This window comes from Oncorhynchus clarkii, chromosome 21 (genome assembly GCF_045791955.1).
Source record: "Oncorhynchus clarkii lewisi isolate Uvic-CL-2024 chromosome 21, UVic_Ocla_1.0, whole genome shotgun sequence".
Lineage (NCBI taxonomy): Eukaryota > Metazoa > Chordata > Actinopteri > Salmoniformes > Salmonidae > Oncorhynchus > Oncorhynchus clarkii.
In genome coordinates, this window is record NC_092167.1 from 32,478,604 (window position 1) to 32,497,533 (window position 18,930).

The 18,930-nt window shown below is 41.6% G+C and overlaps 2 protein-coding genes across 2 annotated transcripts; one reads left to right on the plus strand and one right to left on the minus strand.

Moving 5' to 3' along the window:
• Window positions 1-1,604: 1,604 nt before the first annotated feature.
• On the minus strand, window positions 1,605-3,148 carry LOC139379406 (ubiquitin-like protein NEDD8). Its single transcript, XM_071122214.1, has 4 exons — window positions 2,979-3,148; window positions 2,706-2,753; window positions 2,460-2,542; window positions 1,605-2,172 (listed from the first exon to the last, which is right to left on the minus strand). Exons 1-4 carry the CDS (start codon window positions 2,994-2,996, stop codon window positions 2,052-2,054), a joined length of 270 nt encoding a protein of 89 aa, XP_070978315.1. The 5' UTR covers window positions 2,997-3,148; the 3' UTR covers window positions 1,605-2,051.
• Window positions 3,149-3,481: 333 nt separating this feature from the next.
• LOC139378914 (GMP reductase 2-like) lies at window positions 3,482-17,810 on the plus strand. The gene is made up of 10 exons (XM_071121516.1): window positions 3,482-3,577; window positions 9,269-9,408; window positions 9,651-9,770; window positions 11,614-11,697; window positions 11,848-12,021; window positions 12,253-12,334; window positions 12,460-12,566; window positions 14,953-14,995; window positions 15,171-15,330; window positions 15,590-17,810. Exons 2-10 carry the CDS (start codon window positions 9,322-9,324, stop codon window positions 15,777-15,779), a joined length of 1,047 nt encoding a protein of 348 aa, XP_070977617.1. The 5' UTR covers window positions 3,482-3,577; window positions 9,269-9,321; the 3' UTR covers window positions 15,780-17,810.
• Window positions 17,811-18,930: the final 1,120 nt, after the last annotated feature.

Below are 18,930 nucleotides of genomic sequence, written 5' to 3' on the forward strand. Positions count from 1 at the left end.
TCAAAAGTCATGGTATGGGTTGGTGTCTGTTGTCCTTGTGAAGGTTTAATAATCACAGCGTTTGTTCAGGGTCAAAGGTCGAGTTCCAGGGCGACTATTATTGCTGATGTTGCATTGCATCAATCAATGGTTATGTGTCACGTCATCAACTGGGCAGTCAGGCATCAGATTGCTATATTATATAATGTGGTTAGCTGATGTGTTAAACACCTACCCAGGCGTTGTGAGATCTGGCATGCATCTGCAATGTAGTCTGCCTGGAAATTCAACATATACTGTAGCTCAGACTGGGTGTCTGAAAGTTGTGTGATATGGATGTGTTTTGTGCCTATATATCACTAGATGTCACATTAACTATATATTCTACTGTACGTACTGTATGGGAACTCACCACAGGAAAAACATTTTGTTTTTTAAAATGGGTAATGTATCCTCTTTATCGACATAACTGTGCATTATTAATCCACTACCATCAGCTCAGTCGCCTCAGAAACAATAGGGCTTTACTCTTACAACAGAAGGACATTGCGATGCATGTGCACAGGGTTGACGGCTTCATATACAGTCATGGTAACCCAATGTTAAACCCAATGTGTATCATTTGTGTATTACTGAGGAAGAATCCCACAGGTATAGCACTTAAATATCCCCATTTTGCTATTTCCTTCAGTAGAATATTCATCTTTTCAACTACTATGCGTTACCAATGAGAAATCGTTGTAGCAACATTGTAGTATCAGACCTACTGTTCTGCTTACGTTGTAGTATCAGACCTTCTGTTCTGCTTGGTCAATATTAGCCTGGTCTTAGATCTGTATATGCAACCATGACTATCACTGTGGTAGCGTACAATGAATGGCTAAAGCATGTAGACTACAGATAGAACCAGGCTACTCAATCACTGCCTCATCTACACTGATGAGCTTTTTAATAACACCAAGTAATTGCCTCCCTTGACACAGACCAAACAGAGAACTGCAGGCCTTCAATGGTGGTTCAGGAATATAGAGTAGAAGCCTTGGTATGTGTAGTACTGCAACATAGAAATAAAATAGGTAGATTCTATTTTTATGTATTGCAAAACACACCTCAGTAAATCATTGCCCACATTGCCCACCTTCTTGTCTTTTGCTAGCCTGGTTAAACCACACTATGCCTATCTATGTGTTGATGGAGATGGACGCGCTAAAAGCCATGCAATACATGATGTGAGGTCTCACTACGTTTTTGTTCCAAGCAATATGATTGTGAGCCCCATACTTAATCCTCCTGGCACCATTGGGAGCCAAATAGACAGATAGTTCAAATAAATTAAGCTATTTAAAAAAAATACTTTTCTGCTGCAAATTATTTTTGAGTCCAACCATCTCCCTTACACATAGAGCCAGGAAATGTTCTTGACCACATGATAACTGTTTAACTTTCTACCAACCTCCTGTCTCTTATGGATTATTTTTGTGAGTTTCAGCATGAATGTACATATAGTAACAAGAGATAAATAAATATATACTGAAGTATATTCATTGTTGATGACTGGCGTGGCATTTGTATTTTTCCTACAGAACGTACCTTTCAGTTCTATAACATTAAACACATCATTAATGACACTGGTAACTGATGTTTTTTTTATTGACAAACTAAACCATTACATTAATCTACTTAAAATAATATTAATTTCTCACTTTCATGCACTGTAAACGTAACATCGGCATCATCAGTTTGATGAACTCAAAAGAGGGAGGGACAGGAGCGAGTGCTGACACGGTGATAAGCCCAAAGGACAAAACCTTCTCTTTACAGATATGAAGCAGGGCTCTCATATTTTAATATTAATGACACATGAGTGATTGTAACAGGGTAATATGTCTCCAAGAAGGTCTAGGGTGGCCTGTCCCAAGGGGAGAGGGCTGAAGTTGCCCATAATCACTGATCTATGGTCAGTTCAGCATTTATAGCCCATAATGGTTATGGTTTGGATTTGAGGAGGTTTAAGCTGATCATAGATCTGTGCCTAAGGGCAACATCTACTGGGGCCAAGGCGGGTGTGGTGGTTACAAGGCAAGCAGGAGGCTCGTGGGACAGTGGAGGACCTCCCCTCCTCTTAGAGCAAGGACCAGATGTAGTACGGAGCCTCCCTGGATCTTGTAGTCTGCAGCTGTCTTCTCATCGTTCCTGAGGAAAATAATCTGATATTAGGAAGAGAGGGACAATTTCATTCTCATCCACAAACTGTTATTTTTGTGTGTGTTGTTATCTGACCACTGACTAGAGAGAATGTCTGTGGACGTGTACTCTTCCTAGGAAGATGGGTTGCCTCCTACATTAACAATGGTCCAGTGCTGTTGCCCTAGGTCTGGAACTCCCAAGACTAATGCGGCGCAATCACTTGAACAGAGAATATATAAGCTAAGGTTTCTTTTACACATGATTAATTCCACGATGTTGCCTCCGTGCCTTACATTTGTTTCCCACTGTAGATCAACCTCTGCTGCTGAGGCGGAATCCCCTCTTTCTCCTCCACTCGCTCTTTAATCCTCTCCACCTGACAAGAGACGAGCCAGAGAATACACACACTGAATACATAATATCACTGTATGGTTTCACTGAGGGCTGTGGCATGCGCACACACACACACACACACACACACACACACACACACACTGATAAGGAACAATGGGAATAGTGGAAAAAATTCTAGCACATACCTTGTCTGTGGGCTCTATGTCAATCTCAATTTCTTTCCCAGTGAGTGTCTGAGAGACAGACATTGATCAAATAGTTAGTCATGTTAAGAGGATGCCTTCATAACCAGCACACGTCAGTTAATTACTTATGATCCAAGTTATTTGATTCTTATTTTATGGACCCATGTAGCTAGCTAGCTACTGACTGTGTGCACTGAGCAGCTGAATTAAAACATAAACTAGCCAAATTGCTTTTGTGGCTGCATATACTGTATGTGTCTGACGTTCTCTTACCTTGACTTTAATCAACATTTTGACTTATTTTGTTTTCTAAACACAATTATATTATAACTGAATTGGTATCTGTGTAATATCAGATAAATGTGGTATCCTGCTTAGCTACAACATGAGACATTTCTACACCAATCTTTCTTTGTCGCAAATAATTCAATTGAAGTTCCTGTGTTTCTCAGAAATAGGTCCCACTATTCTCCGTGCTCACAACGAAAGAGTTCCGCGATGTGCTTAGTAAGCTACGGTGTTACGTTTTCTCCGTCAAAAAGTTGTGTTAGATTAAATATGTTTATTTAAATAGTTTAGTTACTGTTCGAAAAATCCCTAGAGGTAGCCCCATAACTACTGTTAAAAAAAATACATTTTCGTAGACCTTTTTAAAAACGTACGTAAATGAGTCTTAGGAATTACGTAAATTAGTCTTTATTTGTAGTCTTTTCTCAACCTCCACTACACCAAAAATATCACAGATAGCCGAATAGTAGAACTACAATAATGGCTTTACAGTAAAGACCCGTCCTCTTAAACATTCATGCCTCGCATTTGTAGCGGAAACAGTGCTGGTGAAATAAGATATCTTTCTCAGACATTTCATAACGGTAAGAAGTTTATGCCTCATTTCGTAGAGAAGAATATGGTTACTTATATAATTACATCTAACCGTACAGATACAGGGAATTTAACCTAATTTGGCGGTTTTTATTCAATATTAGCTAACCTTGAATTTTGACAGGGCCATCGAAATGACAGCAGGATAGCCTGTATTGACTAGATTTTTTCGAGTAGCTACGTTACATGTCGACACCTGCTCGTCGAAAATCTCATTCCAAAATCATGGGCATTAATATGGAGTTGGTCCCCCCTTTGCTGCTATAACAGCCTCCACTCTTCTGGGAAGTCTTTCACTGCTGCAGGGACATGCTTCCATTCAGCCACAAGAGCATTAGTGAGGTTGGGCGATTAGGCCTGGCTTGCAGTTGGCATTCCAATTCATCCCAAAGATGTTTGATGGGGTTGAGGTCAGGGCTCTGTGCAGGCCAGTCAAGTTCTTCCACACCGATCTCAACAAACCATTTCTGTATGACCTCGCTTTGTACACGGGGGCATTGCCATGCAGAAACAGGAAAGGGCCTTCCCCAAACTGTTGCCACAAAGTTGGAAGCACAGAATCATCTAGAATGTCATTGTAAGCTGTAGCGTTAGATGGCGCCGAAGAACATGGAAGACGTTTTACATTCTCCCAACCAATTGTGCAATTTAAAAAAAACAACTTTTGTGTAACTTATTTCGTAACTTATTGTGTACATAATATTGCTGCTACCGTCTCTTATGACCGAAAATAACTTCTGCAGATCAGAAAAGCCATTACTCACCGCGGACTGGAAGAAACGTTTTCCTTTAACGAGTCCGACGAGAAGGATATCCTGCTTTCACTAGAACAGGCCCAGATCCAAGCCTTTTGGGTGAGGAAAAGACACGGGAAAAGAGGACGCAGATTGGAGATCCTTCTGACAATCCGGAGGCGAGCGAGCAAACTCCCAATGCCTTCCATTCTCCTTGCTAACGTGCAATAGTTGGAAAATAAAATTCATGACCTACTATTAAGATTATCCTGCCAAAGGGACATTAAAAACTGAAACATCTTATGTTTCACCAAGATGTGGCTGAATGAAGAAACTGACAATTTAGAGCTGGTGGGATTTTCCATGCACCGGCAGAACAGAGACGGTACCTCTGGTAAGACGAGGAGTGGGGGTGTGTGTATTTTTGTCAATAACAGCTGGTGCATGATGTCTAATGTTAAAGAAGTCTTGAGGTATTGCTCGCATGAGGAAGAGTACCTTATGATAAGCTGTCGACCACACTATCTAACAAGAGAGTTCTCATCTGTATTATTCGTAGCTGTCTATTTCCCACCACAAAGCGAAGCTGGCACTTAGACCGCTCTCAACCAACTATAAGGCCATAAGCAAAGAAGAAAATGCTCACCCAGAATCGGCACTCCTAGCCGGGGACTTTACTGCAGGCAAACATAAATAATTTTTAACACATTTTTCCCAGCATGTCATGTGCAATCAGGAAAGAAAAAAAAAGCACCAGCTGTTCTGGGTGACTGTGTGATAACGCTCTCGGTAGCCGATGTGAACAAAACTTTTAAACAGGTCAACATTCACAAAGCCGCTGGGCAAGACATATTACCAGGACGTGTACTCAATACATATGCGGACCAACTGGCAAGTGTCTTCACTGACATTTTCAACCTCTCCCTGACCGAGTCTGAAATACCTACATGTTTCAAGCAGACCACCATACTCCCTGTGCCCAAGGAAGTGATGGTAACCTGCCTGAATGATTACTGCCCCGTGGCACTCACGTCGGTAGCCATGAAGTGCTTTGAAAGGCTGGTCATGGCTCACATCAACAGCATCCTCCCAGACACCCTAGACCCACTTCACATACCGCCCCAACAGATCCACAGATGACGCAATCTCAATCGCACTCCACATTGCCCTTTCTCAATTGGACAAAAGGAACACCTATGTGAGAATGCTGTTCATTGACTACAACTCAGCGTTCAACACCAAAGTGCCCGCGAAGCTCATCACTAAGCTAAGGACTCTGGGACTAAACACCTCCCCCTGCAACTGGATCCTGGACTTCCTGACAGGACTCCCCCTGGTGGTAAGAGTAGGCAACAACACGTCTGCCACGCTAATCCTTAAACCTGTTAAGTCTACCCCCTCCTTTTTCGAACATTCTGTTAAAAATCGCGCAACTTTTCAGCGTCCTGCTACTCATGCCAGGAATATAGTATATGCATATGATTAGTATGTGTAGATAGAAAACACTCTGAAGTTTCTAAAACTGGTTAAATCACGGCTGTGACTATAACAGATCGTGTGTTTCATTGAAAAGCGCAAGAAAAACTGCTCTCTGAAAGCTAAAAATTATTTCCATGCGTCACTTTCATGGGTTGTTAAAAGGGCACAAAATGTATTATCGACCTGCATGCAATTCCTACAGATTCCACACGATGTCGCCATTATCGTCATTTTCAATGGAGTTTTTTCTTGGTAAATCCAACTAACTGGATTCCGTTTCTTCCGGTCTCCACCAGGATGTTTTGAATGTGCACATTGGCAGCCATTGATTTGCAGACGAGGAGCTATTGAATATACATCGCCCTGTAATCATTTTGATAGATTATAAACGTTTACTAATACCTAAAGTTGGATTACAAAAGTATTTCGAAGTGTTTTGTGAAAGTTTATCGTCGACTTTTTTAATTTAAAAAAATGACGCAGCGTTTAAAAACGATGTTTTTTTCTGAATGACACAGCTTCCATAGAAAGCTATTTTGGGTATATATGGACCGATTTAAACGAAAAAAAGACCCAATAGTGATGTTTATGGGGCATATAGGAGTGCCAAGAAAGAAGCTCGTCAAAGGTAATGAATGTTTTATATTTTATTTCTGCGTTTTGTGTAGCGCCGGATAAGCAAAGTCTTTGTTTACGTCGCATTCAGGCATTTTGAGGTGTTGCATGCTATCAGATAATAGCTTCTCATGCTTTCGCCGAAAAGCATTTTAAAAATCTGACTTGTTGGCTAGGTTCACAACGAGTGTAGCTTTAATTCAATACCCTGCATGTGAATTTTGATTAAGGTTTGAGTTTTAACGAGTACATTTAGCATTTAGCGTAGCGCATTTGCATTTCCAGGGGTCTACTTGAGACATCTGCGTCTCAAGTAGGAGCAAGAAGTTCACTGGGGCCCCACAGGGGTGTGTACTTAGTCCCCTCCTGTATTCCCTGTTCACCCACGACCGCGTGGCCAAACACGACTCCAACACCATCATTAAGTTTGCTGACGACACAACAGTGGTAGGCCTGATCTCCGACAACGATGAGACAGTCTATAGGGAGGAGGTCAGAGAACTGGCAGTGTGGTTTGATTTGATTTGAAGATTTCCCTTCACTGGAACTAAGAGGCCTAGCTCGAACAATGAAAAACAACCCCAGACCATTATTCCTCCTCCACCAAACGTTACAGTTAGCACTGTAGGTGTAGGTGGTGTTCTCCTGGCATCCGTCAAACCCCAGATTCGTCCATCGGACTGCCAGATAGTGAAGCGTGATTCATCACTCCAGAGAACGCGTTTCCACTGCTTCAGAGTCCAATAGTGGCGCGCTTTACACCACCCCAGCTGCCGCTTGGCATTGTGCGTGGTGATCTTAGGCTTGTGTCTAGCTGCTCGGCCATGGAAACCCATTTCATGAAGCTCCCATCTAACAGTTATTGTGCTGATGTTGTTTCCAGAGGCAGTTTGGAACACAGTAGTGAGTGTTGCAACCAAGGACAGATGATCTTTACGCGCTTCAGCACTCGGCAGTCCCGTTCTGTGAGCTTATGTGGCCTACCACTTTGCGGCCGAGCCGTTGTTGCTCCTAGACGTTTCCACTTCACAATAACAGCACTTACAGTTGACCGGGCAGCTTTAGCAGGGCAGAAATTTGACGAACTGACTTGTTTGAAAGGTGGCATCCTATGACGGTGCCACTTTGAAACTTTCTATAGTAATTTGAAACTTTCTATAGTAATTAACTGAAATTCATTAGTCACAAGCGATATCTCAATTGGCCCATTATGGATATTCTGTTCATTTGATAGTGAGGATTATAAAATGACTTTAAACATTTTAAAGGATGTATTGTTTTTCTTGCCCCACTGTCACTAAAATGAACAGACCCTCAATGGGATTTTATGCAAAAATGTGCTTACTCTGCTGTTTTCTGTGACCTATTTGTAAGGCACACATTGTTTATCACATTCTCCCTTGTTTTTCCTTATGTTTGATTGGAATTTGTATCATCATACAAGTGTATGAATTAATACAAATATTGTGCGTGCATTTGTGCGTTAAGTTTGAGTGAGTGCGTGTGTATGGGAGGGTTGTGGAGTGGTAAGTGATTACATGTAAGTTGTAGGAACGTATGTTTTTGGTTTGACATTGTTTCTGGGAGCAAGTCCATACGTTTCCTGACTGGTAAAACTGATTTACTAATTTATTTAAATGCACTGAGAACAGAAGTGAAAATGTAGCCTGTTCTGGGAACGTTTATTTTTAGGTTGCAGTGAGGTTCTGAAAACGTTTTACTATGGTTCCTTGAAAGTTTTCCTGGGAGGTTTTATTAACGCTCTGAAAACAAAAATTATAGTTTTTTTTTAGGTTTTTGTTTTTCTTAACTTTTACTGAATTCCATGTTTTTTTTACGCATGAAAAGCTGTTCATTTTAGTCTATTCAAACCACGTGTCAAACTCATTCCATGGAGGGCCGAGTGCCTGCGGGTTTTCGCTTCAGCCTTGTACTTGATTGATGAATTAAGGTCACTAACTAGTAGGGAACTCCCCTCACCTGGTAGTTTAGGTCTTAATTGAAAGGAAAAAACAAAAACCTGCAGACACATGGCTCTCCATGGAATGAGTTTGACGCTGCTGATTATTTTAACTACAACCATGAGGAAACCTGTAGGAAATATTATGCTGAAGTGCGGAAATTCCCACATATATTTTTTCTTAACATTCTCTAAACTAGCCTATTTGAGAACATACCCAATGTCAAACCAGTTGGAGAACGTTCCTAGAACGTGTTTGAACTTTTAGGAAACGTTCTGTTAAAGCAGCCTAATGAAATACCAAGAAAATAATGTTTCTTGTCAAGTTCGTTAAATGTGCTGAGAATGTTCCAAAGCCAAGCAACTATCCTGCACCATTCCCAGGAAGTTGTGAGAAGGTTGTATGCAAAATAACCATAGGACGACCTTACAGTACACTCACCAAGCTCTAAGAAACACATGGTTCTCATAATGTTAGCTGAGATGTAATCTGACTACCCAATTTTTTAAAAACATTGAATCAGTTACATTACATGCCAAAATATTGTAATCAGATTACAGATACTTTTGAAAAACTAGATGATTACTTCTTGGATTATTGTTTTATTCACTTAGGATATCTGACCACAAGTCAGAGACCGCTATGATGACACGCCAGATGTGTTTGATGGATTATTTTTGTCTTCTGCTAATACCTTTTAAGGGGAAAGTAATCCAAAAGTAACTGAAAGTAATTACGGATTTGGGTAATCCAGAAAATACGTTACTTATTCAAATTTAGGACAGGTAACTAGTAACTGTAACGGATTACATTTAGAAAGTAACCAACACAACCTTGTGTTGGTGTGACAGCCTGTTATATTCTGTTGTTCATTTTGTCAACCTCATTGCAGACAGAGCAGAAAAAGATACAACGTGTCCATACTACAGATAACCAGCAGTAGAAATGCCTCGCATTGAGAATGACATCAAGTTGGACTTCAAGGATGTACTTCTCCGTCCGAAACGAAGCACACTCAAGTCCCGTAGTGAGGTGCATAACTCATTTGTCCTATTTTGTACTGTTTATGTATTGTTCTGTTGTATTCAAATACCCATTTGTACCAGACAAATACTGCGTATCGCTCTTCAATAAAAATTAAGTATTTTTCTCTAATTATAACACGTCTGTCTGTCCCTCCGTACGTATGTCTGTCTTTGTCTTTTTGCCTGCCTGCTTTTCTGCCTGTCTGCCTGCTTTTCTGCCTGTCTGCCTTTCTGTCTGTCCTCTTCCAGGTGGACCTGATGAGAAGTTACACCTTCAGGAACTCCAAGGGAAGCTACAGAGGAATCCCCATTGTTGCAGCCAACATGGACACTGTCGGCACCTTCGAGATGGCTCTGGCTTTGTCCAAGGTATAGACATAGAGAAATACATAGTGTGTGTATATACATCATTGGGTATAGATAGCAAAGGGTATAGATAGCAAAAAGCAATCATCAGCCTCCTCCCTCAGTCCAACCTTCTAATACTAAACAACCTCTACTCCCACAAATATCCCCTCCTGGCTCCCATAGAAAGCAAAATACAAATACAGTACAGTGCCTTCAGAAAGTATTCAGACACCTTTTTTCCACATTTTGTTACGTTACAGTCTTGTTGTAAAATGTATTAAATTGTTTTTTTCCCCCTCATCAATCCACACACAATACCCCATAATAACAAAGCAAAAACATGTTTTTAGAAATATTTACTAATTTATTAAAAATAAAAAACTGAAATATCACATTTACATAAGTGTTCAGACCCTTTACTCAGTACTTTGTTGAAGCACCTTTGGCAGCAATTACACCATTGAGTCTTCTTGGGTATGATGCTACAAGCTTGGCACACCTGTATTTGGGGAGTTTCTCCCATTCTTCTCCGCAGATCCTCTCAATCTCTGTCAGGTTGGATAGGGAGCGTCGCTGCAGAGCTATTTTCAGGTCTCTCCAGGGATGTTCAATCGGGTTCAAGTCCGGACTCTGGCTGGGCCACTCAAAGACTTTCAGAGACTTGCCCCGAAGCCACTCCTGCATTGTCTTGGCTGTGTGCTTAGGGTCGTTGTAATGTTGGAAGGTGAACCGTCACCCCAGTCTGATGTCTTGAGCACTCTGGAGCAGGTTTTTAATCAAGGATCTCTCTGTACTCGCTCAGTTCATATTTTCCTCGATCCTAACTAGTCTCCCAGTCCCTGCCACTGAAGAACATCACTGCAGCATGATGCTGCCATTACCATGCTTCACCATAGGGATATTGCCAGGTTTCCTCCAGACGTGACGCTTGGCATTCAGGCCAAAGAGTTCAATCTTGGTTTCATCAGACCAGATAATCTTGTTTCTCATAGTCTGAGAGTCTTTAGGTGCCTTTTGGCAAACTCCAAGCGGGCTGTCATGTATGTGCCTTTTACTGAGGAGTGGCTTCTGCCTGGCAACTCTACCATAAAGGCCTGATTGGTGGAGTGCTGCAGAGATGGTTGTCCTTCTGGAAGGTTCTCCCATTTCCACAGAGGAAATCTAGAGCTCTGTCAGAGTGACCATCGTGTTCTTGGTCACCTCCCTGACCAAGGCCCTTCTCCCTCGATTGCTCAGTTTGGCAGGGCGGCCAGCTCTAGGAAGAGTCTTGGTGGTTCCAAACTTCTTCCATTTAAGAATGATGGAGGCCACTGTGTTCTTGGGGATCTTCAATGCTGCGTAAATGTTTTGGTACCCTTCCCCAGATCTGTGCCTCGACACAATCCTGTCTCAGAGTTCTACGGACAATTCCCTCGACCACATGGCTTGGTTTTTGCACTGTCAATTGTGGGATCTTCTATAGACAGGTGTGTGCATTTCCAAATTATGTCCAATCAATTGAACTTACCACAGGTGGACTCCAGTCAAGTTGTAGAAACATCTCAAGTATGATCAATGGAAACAGGATGCAGAGTTCAATTTAGAGTTTTATAGCTCTGAATGCTTATGTAAATAAAGTATTTCTGTTCCTTATTTTATATACATTTGCAAACATTTCTAAAAACCTGTTTTCACCTTGTCATTATGTGATATTGTGTGTAGATCAGTTTTTTTTTTCATCAATTTTTTGAATTTTTTGTAATGTAACAAAATGTGGAAAAAGTCAAGGGGTCTGAATACATTCTGAAGTCTCTGTACACATAGGTTTTATAACTTTAAAGGTGTTTGTAAAGTAAGTGTTCTTGTCTCTCTTTCTCCCCCACAGTTCACACTCTTCACTGCCATTCACAAGCACTATTCAGTAGATGACTGGAAGGAGTTTGCAACAAAGAATCCAGAATGTGTACCGGTACGTTGAAACAATATCAGTTGCAATCCAATGTATGACTCCTTGTAATAACTGTATGACAAGACTCCTCTTGTTTTTGAAATGATGTGTTAATTTGGTCTCTCTATCTCTTTCTCTCGCTCTCTGACTCTCTCGCTCCCTCTCTCTTAGAGTATGGCAGTCAGCACAGGGACAGGCGAAGGGGACTTTGACAGGCTGGGTGAGATCACAGCCGCTGTGCCTCAGCTCCAGTACATCTGTGTGGATGTGGCCAATGGCTACTCTGAGCACTTTGTCCACTTTGTTAAAGACGTGCGTCAGAAGTACCCGACACACACCATCATGGTCAGTGACTCCTCTACGCTGTCTTTTCCATTGGGGGAACTCTAGTTAGGCCTTTTGGAGTGTTTTTACAGTGATGACGTTAATGATAGTTGATACGTCTCAAATCACACTATTCCCGAGGGCTCTTGTTGAAGAAGTGCACTCAGGGTGTCAATTGAATCCATATAGGACTAGTCAAAAGTAGTGCACTATATAGTAGTATTTAAAGTGATTGTGTTGTCTTTGCCACAGGCGGGGAATGTGGTTACCGGGGAGATGGTGGAGGAGCTGATCCTCGCTGGCGCTGACATCATCAAAGTGGGCATCGGACCAGGTGATGTCATAAACTGGGGACTATCACATTGCTGTTTTTTCTGGATCGTCGTATTGGATTGAAGCCTTAGTGTGATCATACTGATAAACACCTAACTTTCTGTCTGTATGTATGTCTGTCTGTAGGCTCTGTGTGCACCACCCGTAAGAAAACAGGGGTGGGTTATCCCCAGCTGAGCGCTGTGATAGAGTGTGCAGATGCTGCCCACGGCCTGGGCGGACACATCATCTCTGTAAGCCTCCATTATTATTATACACCTATAGTTATACACTCACATCCTTTTGGCTCAACAGTCTTTATAAAACGTTTATACACCCTGAACATCATTATACACACATACATGGCATTTGGAAAGTATTCAGACCCCTTCACTTTTTCCACGTTTTGTTACATTACAGCCTTATTCTAAAATATATATTTTTTAAAGTATAATCTCATCAATCTACACACAATACCCTATAATGACGAAGTGAAAACAGGTTTTTAGAAATTTTTGCTAATTTATAAAAGATCAAAAACAGAAATACCTTATTCATATAATTATTCAGAACCCTTTGCTATGAGACTCAAAATGAGTTTAGGTGCGTCCTGTTTACTTTGATCATATTTGAGATGTTTCTACAACTTCATTGTAGAACTTCATTCAGTCCACGTGGGGTAAATTAAGTTGATTAGACATGATTTGGAAAGGCACACACCTGTCTATAGAAGGTCCCACAGTTGACAGTGCATGTCAGAGCAAAAACCAAGTCATGAGGTCGAAGGAGTTGTCCGTAGAGGTCCGAGACAGGTTTGTGTCGAGGCACAGATCTGGGGAAGGTTACCAAAAAATGTCTGCATCATTGAAGATCCCCAAGAACACAGTGGCTTCCATCATTCTTAAATGGAAGAAGTTTGGAACCACCACTCTTCCTAGAGCTGGCCGCCCGGCCAAACTGAGCAATCTGGGGAGAAGGACATTGGTCAGGGAGGTGACCAAGAACCAGATGGTCACTCTGACAGAGCTCTAGAGTTCCTCTGTGGAAATGGGAGAACCTTCCAGAAGGACAACCGTCTCTGCAGCACTCCACCAATCAGGCCTTTATGGTAGAGTGGCCAGACAAAAGCCACTTCTCAGTAAAAGGCACATGACAGCCCGCTTGGAGTTTGCCAAAAGGCACCTAAAGGACTCTGACTATGAGAAACAAGATTCTCCGTTCTGATGAAACCAAGATTGAACTCTTTGGCCTGAATGCCAAGCGTCACGTTTTGAGGAAATCTGGCACCATCCCTATGGTGAAGCATGGTGGTGGCAGAATCATATTGTGGGGATGTTTTTCAGGGGCAGGGACTGAGATACTAGTCAGGATCGAGGGAAAGATGAACAGAGCAAAGAACAGAGAGATCCTTTATGAAAAGCTGCTCCAGAGCACTCAGGACCTCAGACTGGGGCAAAGGTTCACCTTCTAACAGGTCTTGGATGTGTGCTTAGGGTTGTTGTCAACGCAAGAGTGGCTTCGGGACAAGTCTCTAAATGTCCTTGAGTGGCCCAGCCAGAGCCCGGACTTGAACCCGATCGAACATCTCTGGAGAGACCTGAAAATAGCTGTGCAGCGACGCTCCCCATCCAAACTGACAGAGCTTGAGAGGATCTGCAGAGAATAATGGGATAAACTTCCCAAATACAGGTGTGCCAAGTTTGTAACGTCATACCCAAGAAGACTCGAGGCTGTAATCGCTGCCAAAGTGCTTTAACAAAGTACTGAGTAAAGGGTCTGAATACTTATATAAAGGTGATATTTCAATTTGTTTTTGGAACATATACATTTAAAAAAAAAAATCTAAAGACCTGTTTTTGCATATGGGCTATTGTGTGTAGATTGATGAGGATTTTTAACAAATCCATTTTAGAATAAGGCTGTAACGTAACAAAATGTGGAAAAAGTCAAGGGGTCTGAATACTTTCTGAATGAACTGTACATTCAAAGTATTGGGACAGTGACACGTCTTTTTGTGTTGATTTGTACTCCAGCACTTTGGATTCTAAAATTATACAGTGACAATGGGGTTAAAGTGCAGACTGTCTGCTTTAATTTGAGGGTATTTCCATCCATATCTGGTGAACCGTGTAGAAATTACAGCATTTTTTTGAACATAGTCACTCCATTTTAGGGGACCTAAAGTATTGGGTCAGTTTCACTTATAGTGTAGTCAAACGTTTTGTATTTTGTCTCATATTCCAAGCAGAATACATCGAGATTGTGACTCTACAAACTTGTTGGATGCATTTGCTGTTTGTTTTGTTTGTGTTTTCGATTATATTTGTGCCCAATACAAATGAATGGTAAATAATGTATTGTGTCATTTTGGAGTCACTTTTATTGTAAATAAGAATAGAATATGTTTCTATCACATCTACAATGAATGTGGACGCTATGACTCGTCATTATTCACAATTCATTCAGGACTATCCGTAATCACTGTAGCATCCACATTAATGTGCAAGTGTTTAAAACATTATATTCTTATTTATAAACAAGGCGTGTCCCTGTACATACAAAGATTGTTCCGTATGCAGAGACTTTGTCTGAAAATGTGCACAATCTTATTATTCCCTATTTTCTTTTTCTCTCATAAAGGATGGTGGATGCACTTGCCCTGGTGACGTTTCCAAGGCTTTTGGTGAGTTTTGTAACAGTCAAATTCGATTTTTCAGCTCACAGAGCACACAGAACTTACTTTAATCAGCCTTCAACCATGTACAGAGACTCTACAACAGAGTACTATGTGTCTGACCCCGGCTGGATTTGCTCTGCATTTTGATTGGCTGTGTGCTGTGGTTGTTTGTGACTCACAGGTGCCGGGGCGGACTTTGTGATGCTGGGTGGGATGCTGGCCGGCCACTCAGAGAGCGGGGGCGAGGTCATCGAGAAGAGCGGGAAGAAGTACAAGCTGTTCTACGGCATGAGCTCCGACACGGCCATGAAGAGACACGCCGGGGGTGTGGCCGAGTACAGGTCAGAGATGCTACTGGCAGCAAAGCAGGAAATTAGCAGTTTTTAACTTTGTAGCACACTTTAGGGAAAGAATAAGTAGTAAGTCAGTATTGGACAAGTAAGCCTTGTCTGAGTCAGAACGGCCCACAGGGGCATGCCAGGAACCTATCTCCTGTTTCTGTAGCATGAGGCAGCTTGATGGACAAGTACACCCCCTTGACAGGACTCTAATCTGGGGAAGCATAAGAGATCGCAAAACCGTTCCTTCTTCTTCCCCCAGGGCATCTGAAGGGAAGACTGTAGAGGTAGTCTACAAGGGTCCCGTGGACGTGACCATACGGGATGTCCTGGGTGGGGTCCGCTCCACCTGTACCTACGTGGGCGCAGGGAAGCTCAAGGAGCTCAGCCGCAGGACCACCTTCATCAGGGTCACCCAGCAGCTCAACACCGTCTTTGGGAATGATAACTAGGCGAGGCCCAGGCTGGTTCACACACACACATACACACACCATACCGTTGATAGTAAGAATCAGTCATTTGAGAAACTTAAACCTAGGATAAATGTTTGGTTGCCAAAACCAAAACCTTTTTAGATAATACTATCAAACAATCCCTTATCTAAGAGTCATATTTAAGCAAAAGGCATTAGGGGGTGTGGTATATGGCCAATATACCATGGCCAAGGGCTGTTCTTACACACGACGCAACGCGTAGTGCCTGTATACATCCCTTAGCCGTGGTATATTGGCCATATACCACAAACCCTCAAGGTGCCTTATTGCTATTATAAACTGATTACCAACATAATTAGAGCAGTAAAAATAAACATTTTGTCATACCAATCAGCATTCAGGGCTCGAATCCACCCAGTTCATAATTCAACTTTAAACATACTTGACTTATTCTAAACTGCCATAAATGTACATTTCTTGGTAATAAGTGAACTGAGGGCACTTCAGGACGTATTTCCAGGTTTTTCTTTTGTCATCTTGCTCAATCATTCCCATTCCGCTCTGGGGGCGGTGAGTACAGGCTTCTCTCTATGTCCAATATTATCTACCATGTCCTATCATTTCACATGATCTTGCGCTCTCTCTCTCTCTCTCTCTCTCTCTCTTTACCTCTCAATCCCCCATTTTCCTAACACTTCTATGCACATCCCTGTTTTTCAAGACATCTCATCACCATGCTGTTTTGAAAACCATATGCCATAAATTAATATACAGTATTTCACTGTATGAAGTATGTACTATATTGAGATTGCAAGTGTTAAAAACATCTGCTTTTATTATTTTAGATAGTCAACAAATTCAAGTGTCAAGTGGACGGGCTACATACAGTGAAGAGATTCAGATGTTCATAATAATGACCAATACTGCTGATTTTAAAATATTTTAGATTATTTTATCCTTTTCAAAATAACTTAAATATATATTGCACTTAAAGATTTGCAATGATGTAGTATTCCAGTCGTTTCCCCATAGCAAGTTAGTTTTTCTGCTATTCTCATGAGGACCAAATATTAAGGCGAGGAGGAAATAGATACTGAATGAAAATACTAAACAGGGGTTTCGTGTGCTGTACAGCTACAGCAGCAACCCGGTCAGTCAAATTACACACTGCATGTTGACAGGAAACTGTTGTGGAATACAAAATGTAGGGTTGCAAAATTCCTGTAACTTTCCCCAAATTCCCAGGTTTTCCAGAAGTCCTGAGTGGAACTTGGAAGATTCCCAGAATATGGCAGAAAAAGCAGGAAATCCAGCAAACCCCCCAACCAGGATTTCTGGAGAACTTGGGAATTTTGGGAAAGGAACCGGGATTTTGCAACCCTAATTCAAAGTATTGTAGCGACCTTAACACAACACCTAGCGACCTCGTCAAGAGGTTCGGACTTCTTAGCTTAATGGTTAAGGTGTTGGCTTGACAGTCACTGGACATGGTTCGAGTCCTTGTCAGGGCTCCCTCCTGAATTCGCTACAGTATGTTTTGATGGTAAGGAAGGCAGGACAGCTTTGATTGTTACCTCGATTTACTGTTCATTTCTCACTTTTGTCAATTAGACTATAGAATCTCCATGCAATCAGTATTCACATTATTACTTTACTGGATATTCAGTTACTTTGCTAGAATGTTGTCTATGCATTATTATTTTAAGGTGTGCAACTGACTAGTTTTCATTATGTCTGTATATTTACTTTACTTCATAGTGTTTTCCAGGATAATTCCTTTTCATATATTTTGGTTTTAGTCAAACATGTCATGCCGTTTTTAAGCCACATTTGTTGTTGTTTCAGTCTTGTCAGTTCTGACCAGTCGGATAAACACTCCAAACAGCCTACCCGACCGCTCGGGGTCGTCCGCATGGTCATAAAGCACACCATTGCCTGGTTTTGTATCATATTCCAATAATAAAACTGAAAATGCAATTTCAGAATGACATGTCCGCCCCCGTGAAAGTTGCGCCTCTGGTTCTGACCAATAAAGAGCATTCCATATGAGTTGTTTCGCCGTTTGTTTTAGAGCAATGGTCACCATCGACCGGTCCAGCTCCAAGGCATTCCTAGATCACCAAGCATTTAGGTAAAATAAAACAACGATAAAGCGCAGAAACACGCCATCGGGTCTAACGGTCGTCTCGCATCGAACAGCGCAAGATGTGCAAGCTGTCAAATCAAAGGCACTCTTTGACTCTTGATATAAAGTATTTTTTAACGAAAATTAAAACGTCCCAGTTTGTTACTTTGACGAGGTTGGAGTAATAACATGTTCAACTACTTAAGACATTGTCTCGAATCTAGAAATTAACAATTATTTAATTGTATTTATTTCATACAGTTAGCGGTAGGTGCACTTTATTCAGCAGTCCCAGAAAAAGGAAGGCAAAGTATTCCCATTTTGAATCATTTCATGTGTCTGAATATACAACCCCGCCTACAATGCAGGCCCAGAGAGCAAATCAAGTGCACCTATAGGACTACAACACTTTAGCTCAGATCACCTATCTGCACAGTTTCCTCAAGCCAGAGACTAAAAATAAGCCTGGAATGCACAGCAAAAATGTATACTGTGCGAGTTTAAAACCCCAACTACAGAGAGACTCAAGGAATACAGCAAAGAGCAGATGTTTTTATGAGTAAGGTCACGTTTAAGTTGTTATTCAGCACTGTCAACATGTTAAGCCATAAAATGCATGTTCTCCCTACTTCCACTCACGCTGCAACCATCACTGCAGCTGCAATGAAGGAGTATAGATGGCGAAGTGTTCCCGATAAGCTTGTGTTTATTATTACTAGAGGCTTGTCTTTTGTAATGTGAAGGACTGTTTCACTTTCTCTGGTCATAGGGGTAACAACATGAATTTGTGCATGAGGCAGAAATAGGTTTTGACATCAACTGGAAAACTGTCCCCTTTCCCCAGTGGAGGGAAGGTAGAGCGGAGGGACGGTGAGCGGTGAGAGGCAGCCTCACCGCTGCTCCTTCTCTCCCCTCAGACTGACCATCAGATGCAGGCCATCGGTCCAGTATAAAAAAAAAATGTCATTATTATGCTCACTCAGCTGTGCCTCACAAATAATACAACAAATGATCTATTACCAGTGTGATCATACACCTAACATG

Coding starts and splice junctions, on each gene's coding strand:
- LOC139379406 (XM_071122214.1), bottom strand. Junction 2,543..2,705: donor ACATAGAGCCCACAGACAAG/GTATGTGCTAGA, acceptor GTCTCTTGTCAG/GTGGAGAGGATTAAAGAGCG. Junction 2,173..2,459: donor ATCTACAGTGGGAAACAAAT/GTAAGGCACGGA, acceptor TATTTTCCTCAG/GAACGATGAGAAGACAGCTG.
- LOC139378914 (XM_071121516.1), top strand. CDS start 9,322: ATGCCTCGCATTGAGAATGACATCAAGTTGGACTTCAAGGATGTACTT. Junction 9,771..11,613: donor TGGCTCTGGCTTTGTCCAAG/GTATAGACATAG, acceptor TCTCCCCCACAG/TTCACACTCTTCACTGCCAT. Junction 12,567..14,952: donor TGGGCGGACACATCATCTCT/GTAAGCCTCCAT, acceptor TCTCTCATAAAG/GATGGTGGATGCACTTGCCC.